The sequence below is a fragment of the Podarcis erhardii genome (assembly GCF_964252035.2).
Source record: "Podarcis erhardii genome assembly, chromosome: 13".
Classification (NCBI taxonomy): domain Eukaryota; kingdom Metazoa; phylum Chordata; class Lepidosauria; order Squamata; family Lacertidae; genus Podarcis; species Podarcis erhardii.
Window position 1 is genome coordinate 26973705 of NC_138502.1, and position 13150 is coordinate 26986854.

Genomic DNA, 13150 nt, shown 5'->3' on the forward strand with positions numbered 1-13150 from the left:
ATAATAATAATAATATAATAACAACAACTCACTCCTCTCTTTACTAGTCAGTTAATGTGTACAATACGATATGATATCTTTATTGTCATTGTCCCATACAGAACAATGAAATTGGAGTGTAATATGAAAGTTGCAAACACAACGAGATTGCCACTCCTCTTCTGAGCTGCAGTAACCTAAAGCTTGTTTGAGCACGGCTAAGCTCTCTATACTTCTATGTTACAAGAAGGGGCCAGTCATAACATGTACTTCCCATATGCCCCATTTCTGCAGTATCCATACTTTCGTTCACAAGAGAGAGGGGGAGCACAAAGGGTTATTTCAGGAACTCTCAGCCTATTACCTGGGAGATAGTAGTGTGCTGCAAGAAATACATGGACCAAAAGGTTCTATGGGCTATATATTCCTGTTCACACAGGAGGCAGCCCACTGCGTCCTTGCATGATCCAGTGTTCTGGCCTTGCTTTTCTTCTGCAGAAGTTGAATTGGGAAGAGGTAATTCTGTTGCATCTGCATTAGGTGACACTGGGATCTGTCACTCAGTCTCAATGCAGAGATGCAGCACTATTGTTCATCCTCTAAGGCAGTGTTTCCCAACCTTTGGCCTCTAGCTGTTTTTGGACTACAACTCCCATCATCCCTAGCTAGCAAGACCCAGTGGTCAGGGATGATGGGAATTGTAGTCCATAAACAGCTGGAGACCAAAGGTTGGGAAACACTGCTCTAAGGAAGGCTACCTGTTGCATCTCTGTGTGAAGTATTGCTCTGAGCTTCCTCCCAGTCAGGCAGCACACCTAAAACCAGTGACTCAGGCAGAAACCCAAGAGAATTGGCTGCCTGGAGGTGGGTAATTCCTACTCTGGCATACTCCAGCCATCAGATGACCCTTGCTCAGCAGCCAACAGACAGTAAATGCCTGTCATTCCTAAAGATGAACTTTTGTGAACAAACAGCCTTGAAATTGTGTGATGCTGCTTCGTATCCTATGCTTAACACTTCCAGATCTCCCATCATTTAACTTTTAAACGTTTCCTTTTCCCCCTCATTTTCTAGGATCAGATGACTCGGATGATGAACTTTTGGGAAAGAGGACATTAACTGACCAGGTAAGCCCAGTGGCGTAGCTAGCCGCTCGGGTGCCCGGTGCGTCCTGCAGCCAGCTGCCCATTATGGCAAGGCAAGCCAAGGCAGGGTGTGCTACGTGGAGCCTCTCCACAGCCTCCCCCTCAGCTGTAGGGCGGCTGAGGCAGACTCGAAAAAGCAGCACAGAGCTTGCAGGCAGTCCGCCCGCCACCTCCCCCTCAGGAGAGACATGTGGCTCAGGCACGCTGCAGCCCCTGCGGTGTGACGCCCAGTGCCCCCCACCTCACCTAGCCACGCCTCTGGATTAGGCAGATTCATGGAGGAGAGGACTGTCAAAGGCTACTAGCCATAACTGCTCTGCCTGCAAAGTTGGAGGCAGCAATGCTTCTGGTTTCTGGATATCCCTTGAGGGGAGAGCGTTCCTGCAGTGGCATAGGAAGGGGCGTGCAGTGGGTGCAGGAGTTTTTTTTAAAAAAAAAAAGTGTTGTGAGCCCCTTATCTATCTATCTATCTATCTATCTATCTATCTATCTATCTATCTCTCTCTCTCTCTCTCTCTCTATCTATCTATCTATCTATCTATCTATCTATCATCTATCTATTTATTTAAAAAACACATATTTTTGTCATTTTGTCACCACCACCCCTCAGTGATGACACCCGGGGCAGTCCACACCCACCGCACCCCCCTTCCTACACCACTGGGTAAGCCTTTATGTGAGCTGAGCAGCAATATGTAGCCCCTTTCACGTTTGCCTCAGTTTCCAAAGATTGCTAGCGTGGTCAGAAATACACCTCAGTGTTGTGGGGGCTGCATAGACAGCATCTCGCAAATGCAATTGTTTCCTACAGCTCCTTCATGCCTTACAGATAGGGTTTAATAGACCTTGGCCTTGTTTCCCTTGGCATAGGAGGGTTGTCCCTAGCTGTAAGCCCTTGCTTGAACACTGTCACTTTCATTCGCAACACGCAGGGTACATTCCGTAAATGTTTCGGCAGCATATGTGGCCCACCAAAATGGTTATCACAAGCACACACTCAGTTTAACAGAAGGGGTAATGCATTGTTGAGGGGCTGGTGTGTAGTATAATGGCTAATCACATGGGCCAGAGAGCCCCTGGTCTAAATTTTGGCTTGGCTATGAGAAGAGGCTGGGGTAACTCAGCTAATCCACTGTCTCTCAGCCTCCATTTGCCCCTGATCTATGTTAAGCCCACTGTCCTCTCTGGCAGCCACGTTGATGGGTAAAGGAAACCAGTGTAGGCTTAAGACTAGCTCTAGGTGGTTTGTAGTGGTTAGGTGTTGTTTGTATGTACTCGCACCCAGTCACCAGTTTTTAAAAAAGCAATAATTGAATTTCATAAATGACATTATTATTATTTATGCACAATTTTTTTGTGTATGCATGCATTCTTCCAAAAGCTTCTTTAAATAAGATTCATTTCTGCACGCTGTGTTCCTGTTTTTAATGCATGCACATTTCATAGTAACTATAATATAATTCCCACGCTTATGTTCCCAATGTACTTTGGTTTCCGGAATCGACCTGTTCAATGCCTTCAGGCATCAGTAATTTTAGATAGGCCTGTACCACTCTCACAACTTGCAGTGCAACTGCAGACACAACAGTAGAGCATCCATTGTGTTATTTTAGGTAACAAGGGTGGACGCACGCACACAATGAGCATTCTCCTCCTTGTCTTTTGGTAAAGGTTCAGATGACTACCAGAAAAACATGGTTTCTCTTGTTCTTTAATCAACACGTAGCCTTGGAGTCTTGATTACAGTGGTGCCCCACAAGACGAAATTAATTCATTCCGCAATTTTTGTCGTCTAGCGAATTTTTCGTCTTGCGAAGCACGAAATCCCATAGGAATGCATTGAAAATCAATTAATGCGTTCCTATGGTCAAAAAAAGTCCAAACAAAGCCAAATTTGGTACAACAACAGTTTATTAACTGCTCTTTAAAGTCACACATACTGTAAAGAGCAGTTCAAAAATTGAAGGGAAAATAAATTAACTTTATAAACATGACAGAAAAACATTTAAAAATCAACAAAGTGTACAGTACATTTTCTAAGACTCTGGGGGACCACTCGAAGAAGGCTCCTCTTCCACTCTTTGCTTCTTGGTCAAGAACCTGTCCATAGTCTGCTGCTTTATCCGCCTTTTCAGCAGCTCCCTGAAAGACGACATGACCCTCGTATCATAAAAGTTCCCAGCGTCATGTGCCACGTGCTTCTCATGGTGGTGTAGATCTGCAAAAGTCTGCACCTCCTTCCACTTCTGGCAAATGTCCCTCAGTCTTTCGGAGGACAGCCGTTCCTCAGTTGCTTCCTCCTCTTCCAGTGAGGCCTGCTCCTGCGCAGCCTCTGCCTGCAGAACGTAGCCCTCCGTCGTCACAACCTCCAGGAACTCCGCTGCAAAGTCTTCAGCCGCAGGAACATCAGAACTGGCAGCCTCTCCATGCCTGACCACACTGTGGATGCCAGATCTTGTCTTGAACCGGTCAAACCAACCTCTGCTAGCCTTGAAGACTTCTGGCTCAGCTGAGGTTCCTGGCTGTTCCCGGATGAGGTCAGCGTGCAAGGCCTTGGCCTTCTCACAAATGACGGCCTCAGACACTGTGTCCCCTGCACGCTGCTTCTCTTCTATCCAGATGAGCAGCAACTTCTCGACCTCCTCCAGGACAGCTGGGCGGTTCTTCACGATCCTGGTGACTCCCTTGGCTGCATCAGTCGCCAGGATCTTCTCCCTCATCTTCAGGATGGTCCCGATGGTCGATGGGTTCCTGCCGTACTCCCTGGCGATGTCCGTCACACGCATTCCGCCGTCGTGCTTCCAGATGATCTCCTTCTTCATTTCCAGCGTCACCTTCTCCTTCTTCCTCTCGCCGGCCACCGCAGCAGCAGTCTTCTTGGGTCCCATGGCAGCACAGCTCCTACCTTCGTAAACTCAGAAACAGAAAAAAAAATCAGTGATGTGCTTCAAACCCAAAAAATACAAAAGCAGCCAGCCACCCACCACACAGAAATTAAAACCCAGAACCAAGGCCTTGAATCCCAAGCACCCCAACCCCAAATCCAAAATCCAAAACCCCCCAAAAAAGTTTTAAAAGTTTAGCTTACCAAATGGATGAAAGAGAAGTTCTGGAAAAGCTTCAACAATCAACCACCGACGTCCTCAGAAACCTCAAATGGCTGCAAAATAAGTTTAGGAAAAGCTTCAAAAATCACCAATGTCTTCAAAAACCTCAACTGCTCCCACAGACACGCACCAACCCACCCACAACACAGAAATTGCAAACCCCTCCCCAACTGCTCCCCCAGCCCCTCCCCAACTGCTGCAAACCCCTCCCCAACTGCTTCCCCACCCAGACAAAAAAAAATTTCAAAAAATAACAACATGGCCAGCACTCAGAAATTCAAACTCAGAAAATTTTTCAAAAAAAATCAACCTGGCCCAGTGGTCACAGAAAATCATAAAAATTCCCAAAAAAGGCCCACAAGCCCCCAGATTATCGCAAACCCCTTCCCAACACCAAGTCCTTGAATCCCAAACACCCCAACCCAAAATCCAAAACCCCCAAAAAAGTTTTAAAAGTTTAACTTACCAAATGGATGAAAGAGAAGTTCTGGAAAAGTTCTGGAAAAGTTTTGGAAAATCTTCAAAAGTGAGCAAAGTCTGAGAAAAGGCTACCAAACCACGTGCTAACAGTTGCTCCTCGAAGTCAAGTCGCAACTGCAGCTGCTCAAGCTAAGCACCCTTGGTTTTAACGGTTTTTACACAAAGGAAACAAAGTCGCGAGACGTTTTCGTTTTGCGAAGCAAGCCCATAGGGGAATTCGTCTTGCGAGGCAAATCGCGGGCGAAAAAACCTTTCGTCTAGCAAGTTTTTTGTCTTGCGAGGCATTCGTCTTGCGGGGCACTACTGTATAACAAATTTTTATAGTTAGCTTATAAAATTGATTAACTACCCTCAAACTCTGTGAGGAAAGTGTGAAATGCTTCAGAATTCTCAGAATCCCAATCTTTGGTTTGTGGAAGTCAGGTTGTGTGTGTGTGTGTGTGTGTGTGTAAATATATATGTGTATATATATAATATGAGAGAAGTCTGTTTCATGATGTGTGCATTGCTCTCATCTCCTGTTGGCCACCAGGGGGCAGCATTAATCCAAACCACTCGACTCTGAATTTTCACTTTGAGCATCCCAAATAATTTGCTTTGTACATTGCCATTTGTTTACTTTTATGATTTCTTACCTGCCCTTCACCACAAGGTTCCGACGTTGTAGAAATGCAGTGTTAGAATCAGTTAAAACATGGGTAGTCCATTTACAATTATACTTTTGCCAGACCATTATTGGTTTTTTTCCGAACTTATGGGTCATTGTTGATGTGGTTTGGGTACGTGCCTGCATCCTGGGAGGACCTTATCCTGCCTGGAGGGAGTTGCTGCTCACTCCATGTGAGCAGTTGAACGACAGCCAGTGCATCCATATTATAAGCCACGCTTACATACTTACCTAGTTGAATTGCAGCAGCTCTCCCTCTGCTGCCAGGTGGGGATGGGAAGAAGCAGGAAGGCAGCACTGAAAGCAAGCTGGGGAGGGGGATGTTAGGCTGGTGGAGAGGCTTGGTTTCACTCATTTCAATGGGTCTACTCTGAGTACAGTCTCATCTGCACTATGCATTTAAAGCAGTAATAATAATAATAATAATAATAATAATAATAATAATAATAATAATTTATTATTTATACCCCGCCCATCTGGCTGGGCTTCCACAGCCACTCTGGGCGGCTTCCATAGAAACCAAAGATACAATAAAATATCACATGTTAAAAACTTCCCTGAACAGGGCTGCCTTAAGATGTCTTCTGAATGTCAGGTAGTTGTTTATCGCTTTGACATCTGCTGGAAGGGCGTTCCACAGGGCGGGCGCCACTACCAAGAAGGCCCTCTGCCTGGTTCCCTGTAGCTTTGCTTCTCGCAGTGAGGGAACCACCCGAAGGCCCTCGGCGCTGGACCTCAGCGTCCGGGCAGAACGATGGGGGTGGAGACGCTCCTTCAGATATACTGGACTGAGGCCGTTTAGGGCTTTAAAGGTCAGCACCAACACTTTGAATTGTGCTCGGAAACGTACTGGGAGCCAATGTAGGTCTTTCAAGACCGGTGTTATGTGGTCTCGGCGGCCGTCACCAGTCTAGCTGCCGCATTCTGGATTAGTTGTAGTTTCTGGGTCACCTTCAAAGGTAGCCCCACGTAGAGTGCATTGCAGTAGTCCAAGCGGGAGATAACCAGAGCATGCACCACGCTGGTGAGACAGTCTGCAGGCAGGTAGGGTCTCAGCCTACGTACCAGATGGAGCTGATAAACAGCTGCCCTGGACACAGATTTGACCTGTGCCTCCATGGACAGCTGTGAGTCCAAAATGACTCCCAGGCTGCGCACCTGGTCCTTCAGGGGCACAGTTACCCCATTCAGGACCAGGGAATCCTCCACACCTGCCCGCCTCCTGTCCCCCAAAAACAGTACTTCTGTCTTGTCAGGATTCAACCTCAATCTGTTAGCTGCCATCCATCCTCCAACCGCCTCCAGACACTCACACAGGACCTTCACCGCCTTCACTGGTTCTGATTTAAAAGAGAGGTAGAGCTGGGTATCATCCGCATACTGATGAACACCCAGCCCAAACCTCCTGATGATCTCTCCCAGTGGCTGCATGTAAATGTTGAAAAGCATGGGGGAGAGGACAGAACCCTGAGGCACCCCACAAGTGAGGGCCCAGGGGTCTGAACACTCATCCCCCCCCCCACTTTCTGAACACGGCCCAGGAGGAAGGAGCGGAACCACTGTATGACAGTGCCCCCAGCTCCCAGCCCCTCAAGACGGTCCAGAAGGATGTTATGGTTGATGGTATCAAACGCCGCTGAGAGATCCAGCAGAACTAGGAAACAGCTCTCACCTTTGTCCCTAGCCCGCCGGAGATCATCAACCAGTGCGACCAAGGCAGTTTCAGTCCCATGATGAGGCCTGAATCCCGACTGGAAGGGATCCAAATGGTCCGCTTCTTCCAGGCGTGCCTGGAGTTGTTCGGCAACCGCTCGCTCAATCACCTTGCCCAAGAATGGAAGGTTTGAGACTGGGCGATAGTTGGCTATCGTGGCCGCATCTAAAGATGGTTTTTTAAGAAGCGGTTTAATAACCGCCTCTTTCAGCGGTTCTGGGAAGGCTCCCTCACGGAGGGAAGCATTCACCACCCCACGAAGCCCATCGCCCAGTCCTTCCCGGCTAGCTTTTATAAGCCAGGATGGGCAAGGATCCAGGAGACAGGTGGTTGGTATCCTACCACTTGCCTATCTTCCAAAGAATCCCAGGAACCATAATTTATTAAGGGTTCTAAGAGTGGTTAAAGGTAAAGGGACCCCTGACCGTTAGGTCCAGACGTGGATGACTCTGGGGTTGCTGCGCTCATCTTGCTTTATTGGCCGAGGGAGCTGGTGTACAGCTTCCGGGTCATGTGGCCAGCATGACTGAGCAGCTTTCTGGTTAATTAGAGCAGCACACGGAAACACCGTTTACCTTTCCGCCGGAGCAGTACCTATTTATCTACTTGCACTTTGATGTGCTTTTGAACTGCTAGGTTGGCAGGAGCTGGGACTGAGCAACGGGAGCTCACCCTGTCGCGGGGATTCGAACCGCCGACCTTCTGATCGGCAAGCCCAAGGCTCAATGGTTTAGACCACAGCGACACCCTATTCCCCTCAAAAGAGCTACAGTTCTCAAAGTGGTTATTCCTCTCTTCTGGGAATTACAGCTCCAAGGGGAACGATGGCTCAGTACCTTTAACAAACTACAGATCCCATGATTCTTTGGGGGAAGCCATGACTGTTTAATGTGGTATGGTGCTGATTTAACTATATAGTGCAGACGGGGCCTGAGACTAGCATTGGATGCAACTCAGAGGATGTGGAACTGGTGCTTTATCCCTAAACTGTGGCCTGTTTGTCATAGGAAATGAATTAACTGTTAGTTTTGTCCTAGGAAAGAGAATACGTCCAACAAGGCAAAGCAGCAATGGAGGTGGTCGACCAGATCTTAGCCCAAGAGGAGAACTGGACATTTGAGAGATGCAGTGTAAGTTTATGGTTCCTGAAAGATGACTTATCGCCCTTGCAGGGGGGAGGGCGGAAGTGGTGTCAGTCTTCTGATCAGATTTCGAAAAGAAGTAATCGTCTATTTTAAGCTGGGTAGGGCTGTTCTGCTCTCCCTGAGTGTAACCTTAGTATGTTTACTTTTAAGAATCTTGGGGAGCCTTGCCATGAGATGAGAGAGCCTTGTTCTTCAGTAGCTGCTCTTTTAAATGCCTCCCCCACATGGTGAAATAGCGGTACTGTCTTTATTTTTCACACCACTTAAAAGCTTGTTCTGCAACTAAACAGCATAGAAAATTAGGAGGATGACTTAATTTTCAAAAAGAAGTGATGCTGCAGTTGTGTGACTCGACACCCCTTCTCCCCTCTTGAGATTTTTTTTTTAAAAAGATGCATATTTTTGCTATTCTGGGGGGGGGGGCGTTGCTATTCCTGCTTTTGCTATTCCTACTGTGGTTTCTACTTTGAACTTGTTCATCTTCTGATAGCAGCACTGGAACCTGGCGCTTAGAGGAGAGGGTAGAATATTAGCATGCTGTTAGACAGCCCTGTGTTCTAGCAATGGGGCAAGAGGCCTAATTAAACGCTGGAAGTTCTCTCAGTGCTGCAGAAAAGCAGCTCTGCCCTTCCACTGTGGAACTAATGTGCCCCCCCCCCCATATGCAGGAATTTGGCGACACGGTTCACTCTCTGGAAATGCCATACTACGGCAAGGTGTTCATCCTGAAGGTAAGTTGCCTTGACTTTTCCTCTGAAGCCAATGACTTGCAGAAGTCAGTCTTCAGTTAAAAAGAGATGGGGGCGTGTGGAGGCTGTCGCACAGGAATTAAAATCTGGAAGGAGTGTTGTTTGTAGGATTGGGGGAGAGGAAGCAGAATGGGTGAGGCAGCCGTCCATTCTGTCTGGATTCCTCTTTGGGGATATTGGGGGAATGAATGTTAATTTGCTTCTAGCAGCGAAACAAACTTTTGTTTCCGCTTGCTTTGCCAAGCATGAACTGAACTTGTGTTTTCATTTTCTGGGAGCACGGAACGTGTGCTGCCCAGTGGAAATAAGACCATTGCCACAGGGTAACTAATCTTCCCAAAGGATCATCCTTTAGTTTCCACTGGCTTGGGTTAATTTCATCCCTCTTGGAAAACTTCCCCGTTGGAGAACTTGGGTGGCAGCGGTCTTCCTTTTTCAACAAATCAGGGCTGGGAACCTTTTTCAGCCCAAGGTCTGAAGTCCCTTTGGCATTATTTACTGTGGTCTGCTTGCCAGCAACGGATGAGGCCAAAGTCACAGCCATACATCCACATGCTCCCCCATAATTCACACATCAAAGGAGTCTTCATTTAAGTGACCTTTCTTGCATCCTCCATGCAGGCATCCCCATGCCCTGCAAGGCGTAGGAAAAACCACAAGGCAAAAATAAGGCATTTTCATCCATTTTCATTTATTCCCTCTATCCATTCTTGCTGCCCCTTTTCCCCATATTCAAGGCTCTTTAGGACTCTTCAGAGGCTTTTTTTTTGGGGGGGGGTAGGGCTGCTTGTCGCCTCTTCCTAGCTAGGTTCCCTTTGCATCCCTTGGGGGACTTTGTAGGCGAGCCCCCCTCAGAGGGACAGGGCAGAGCTAGTGAAAGAGAGCTGGGCGATTAACAAACCTCCCTCCCTTGCAGGCAATTCTACAGTGTCCTGCCGAAATAGTTTACCAGGAGATGATTCTTCAGCCGGAGAAGATGGTCCTGTGGAATAAAACCTTGTTAGCATGCCAGGTAGGTCTTGGCAAACTCAGCTGCTAATTACTTATCCCTAAATTTTAACTCCTGGCTTTAGTCACTCTCAATCTTTTCTAGTCTCTGATGAGCGGCAACACCAGGAACAAACGAAAACCTTTTGTATGTTCATCTCTCACTGCTGTGAATTGTTGTCTGTGTTGCCCACTTAGGGAGGAAGTTTTGGGCTACAGTGGATTGTATATTGAGGTCCTTCCTTGATCTTTGTTGGACGTGGCAAGTTTTTCCTGTCCTACCGTTTCTGCATACTTCCTTGAGCTCCTCAGAAGCTGCCTGTGATGAAGCTGCCCCTGAGTGCCTTGTTTCACCTTTCTTAGCGTGAACGGGGAAGCTTTTGCCCCTCGGGAGTTTGAAACCATTTGCATGGCTGAGGGATGGGTTGCTACTTCTGCACTGTGTTGTGGGGTTTCTTCCTGAAGTGCCTGCGGGGGAGCAGGCACACAGGGCAAAAAAATTCACATTTAGTTGAAACAGAACTGAGGTGTGGCAAAATGATTTAGAAGCGCAAACCATCTAATGGGATAAACCCAACCCTGTTTAAGGCTCTCTCTGGTATTCTGCAAGGTTGTTCATGGTGCAGCTTTTAGATTTTGTTTTCTAGCAAGCATGGGTCCTTCTGTCTTAGTTGATTTCAAAGTCCTACACAGAGCCCTGCACTCAGCTGAACCAAATGCTATCACAGTTCCCCCCCCCCCATGTAACTGGGAATTGTTTTTGTGAAGGTGCTGAACATTTTCCATCAGGTCTCTGTCTTTCCCATAGGCAGTATTCCTGGAAAGAAAGAGACTGTGTTTTCTTAGATTTATGTCAGCAGAGGTGGAGGGAAGCATCTCGTTTTTCTTCTTTCTCAACAGATATTGGAACGGATTGATGACAACACAACTGTATCCTATGATGTAGCAGGTGGTGGTGCTGCTGGCGTTGTGTCACCCAGGTGAGTCCTGGTTTGACCTCGACCCTTGACAATCCTTTCTTTTTAAAGGAGGGTGGTGACCTCTTGTTTTGTGTTCCCAGGGACTTCATAAATGTGCGTCGGATTGAGAGAAGGAGAGACCGGTACATTTCATCAGGGATGGCAACAGTTCACAGCGCACGTCCCCCTACTTCCAAATATGTCAGGTATAAAGAGTCCTATGGATGGTGCTTTGATCTATTTTATTACCTGTAGGTTTCCTCCGATGCACTGGCTTAAATCGTACGTAAGTCTTTGACTTTTAATTTCTGAAAAATAAAAAGTTTCATGGACAATCCACCTGGACAAGACATTATGCAAATTACACCAGCACTTCCCAAAATGAAAATAAGACCTTGGATACTTCTAAAACTGGGTAGCCTAGTATGTAATATGAAATGAGACAACATTTTTTTTTTTTAATAAATTTTTTTTGGGGGTTTTACATTTTATAAAGACACACACACACAAAAAGACAAAGACAACACATATACAATTTCATACCCTTACTTTCTTTACCCTCTTTCCCTGACTTCCCCCCACCCCCTCTTCATACATCCCAATTCCGATACTTAGTTCAGCAAGTTCTTATCTATAATCTTAAACATATTATTATTATTTTTAAAACTTAGCTCTTTTTACTTGTCCACATTTAATTTATCCAATTCTCTTATAAACATTAAATCCTTTTTCTAAGGTCGACCTAACTTCCCTTCCACGAATTTCTCCCTTTATTATATTAATTATAGGTCACAATGGCCAAATACAAAAATCATAAAATTTTGAAATTCTATTCTCCCCACCCTCCCTATCCCGGTTTCCATCCCTTCCCAAGCAAATGTCCACAAAAACAGTTCCTAGCCCGGATTCCTCACATCCGAGGCCTTCAATTCTCTGTCAGTCTCTCTCTGCCGATTTTGTTGGTAATCCTTTTTGTTGGTCCTCAGGTCTCGAAGGAGTTCTGTCACAGTCACATCAAATTTTCTTCCATCCAAAATGTTTAAAAGCAATTGCTGCAAAAGGTCAGCTGCTCTCCCATACTCAAAGAGGAAGTCCCGATCATGTTTCTTTATTCTTTTAAATTCCAGTATTCCAAGTACTCCAGGGACTTCCTTCCTCATCTTTCTCATCTTTCGCAGATTTGTAATCCAAAGATCTTCTTCTTTATTTTCTGACGACATAGGCTTCTGGTTGGTATTTTCCACCTGTACTTTCTCCACTCCTTCTTTCCTCTCCACCAATTCCAAAGATGTCTCTTCTGGTTCAGCTGCAGATTTTTTATCAGTCAAATCCTTTATGCATTCAGCAGAGTTGTTTGTTTTAGAATTCAAGGTCATAAGTTCTTTGTTCATAGCCGTACTCTGCTCTTGCAAGATTCCCACGAGAAAAAACATTTTTTCTATCTCTGCCAGTAATTTTCCCTCTGCAGCCATTGTAATGTCTCTAGTTCCCCCTAGGGGGATTCCAATTGCTTAATAGTCCTTTTCCAACAATCCGTTACTTTGTTGTTTATTACTACTTTGTTTCCAACCACCTCAATTCAAATGTAACACCTTTAGTTCAGAGAGTTATTAAATAGCAAAGTTCTTGACTTTAACTGCCCGTTTGACAGCTCCTTTGACAGCTGTCAAACTCCTTATTCTTTTTTCCTCCGGCACACACACAGGACGCTCCCGGGTTCGGGGGGAGGGGTTACACAAAAACTTCCAAAATTCCTCCCTTTCTCTCCAGCACAAAGACTTCTTCTGTCAAATTCATGGAAATATCTTTTATCTAGCACCAAAAAGACAGTAATCTCTCCACCTTAGTTCTCCAATCCTTGCTTTAGATCGTTTGTAGGTAGGGGGGGTGCGGACTTCCCTTTAGCACATCCCCCGGTCGTGCCGAATTCAAAGGTAAAAATTTTAAAGTCCAAATTCCATTCTACTCACAGGTTGTTTGTTTTCCAGTCCAAATTTTGGGAAAAAAGTCAGCGCTCTCCGGCCATGGCTCGCGGCTTCGCTCCACTGAAGTAGCGGTCTACTCCCAGCACCACGCCGCTCTCCGTACCCTCTCCGTAGCCTTTAAAAAGGCTCTTCGTGGGTCGGGGAAGGCGCTTAAAGGTGCCCGCCGAGTCACCAAGTCCGCAGGCTTCTGCGCCTGCGGTTTCTAAGGGTCCCCGCATCGCCGGCGCGGTAAG

At 46.4% G+C, this 13150-nt stretch overlaps 2 protein-coding genes across 3 annotated transcripts in view; one reads left to right on the forward strand and one right to left on the reverse strand.

Annotated features, from left to right (window-relative positions):
- STARD3 (StAR related lipid transfer domain containing 3) overlaps positions 1 to 13150 on the forward strand; it is a 34737-nt gene that overhangs the window by 15274 nt on the left and 6313 nt on the right. For both annotated transcript variants that reach the window (XM_081837042.1, XM_081837043.1), the window contains exons 8-13: positions 1054 to 1106; positions 8130 to 8222; positions 8906 to 8968; positions 9903 to 9998; positions 10874 to 10953; positions 11034 to 11138. In XM_081837042.1, coding sequence (XP_081693168.1) covers positions 1054 to 1106; positions 8130 to 8222; positions 8906 to 8968; positions 9903 to 9998; positions 10874 to 10953; positions 11034 to 11138 — 490 coding nt within the window. The remainder of the gene's footprint in view (positions 1 to 1053; positions 1107 to 8129; positions 8223 to 8905; positions 8969 to 9902; positions 9999 to 10873; positions 10954 to 11033; positions 11139 to 13150) is intronic.
- Positions 3018 to 5015, reverse strand: LOC309327674 (putative CENPB DNA-binding domain-containing protein 1). Its single transcript, XM_081837064.1, has 3 exons — positions 4668 to 5015; positions 3530 to 4336; positions 3018 to 3454 (listed from the first exon to the last, which is right to left on the reverse strand). The coding sequence occupies exons 2-3, from the start codon at positions 4010 to 4012 to the stop codon at positions 3161 to 3163; spliced, it is 777 nt and encodes a 258-aa protein (XP_081693190.1). The 5' UTR covers positions 4013 to 4336; positions 4668 to 5015; the 3' UTR covers positions 3018 to 3160.

What these genes read in the sequence shown, in the direction of transcription:
- LOC309327674 (XM_081837064.1), bottom strand. Translation starts at nt 4,012, where the DNA reads ATGGGACCCAAGAAGACTGCTGCTGCGGTGGCCGGCGAGAGGAAGAAG. An exon ending in GAGAGGCTGCCAGTTCTGAT is followed by an intron (nt 3,455 to 3,529) that starts GTTCCTGCGGCT and finishes CTGCAGGCAGAG; the next exon opens with GCTGCGCAGGAGCAGGCCTC.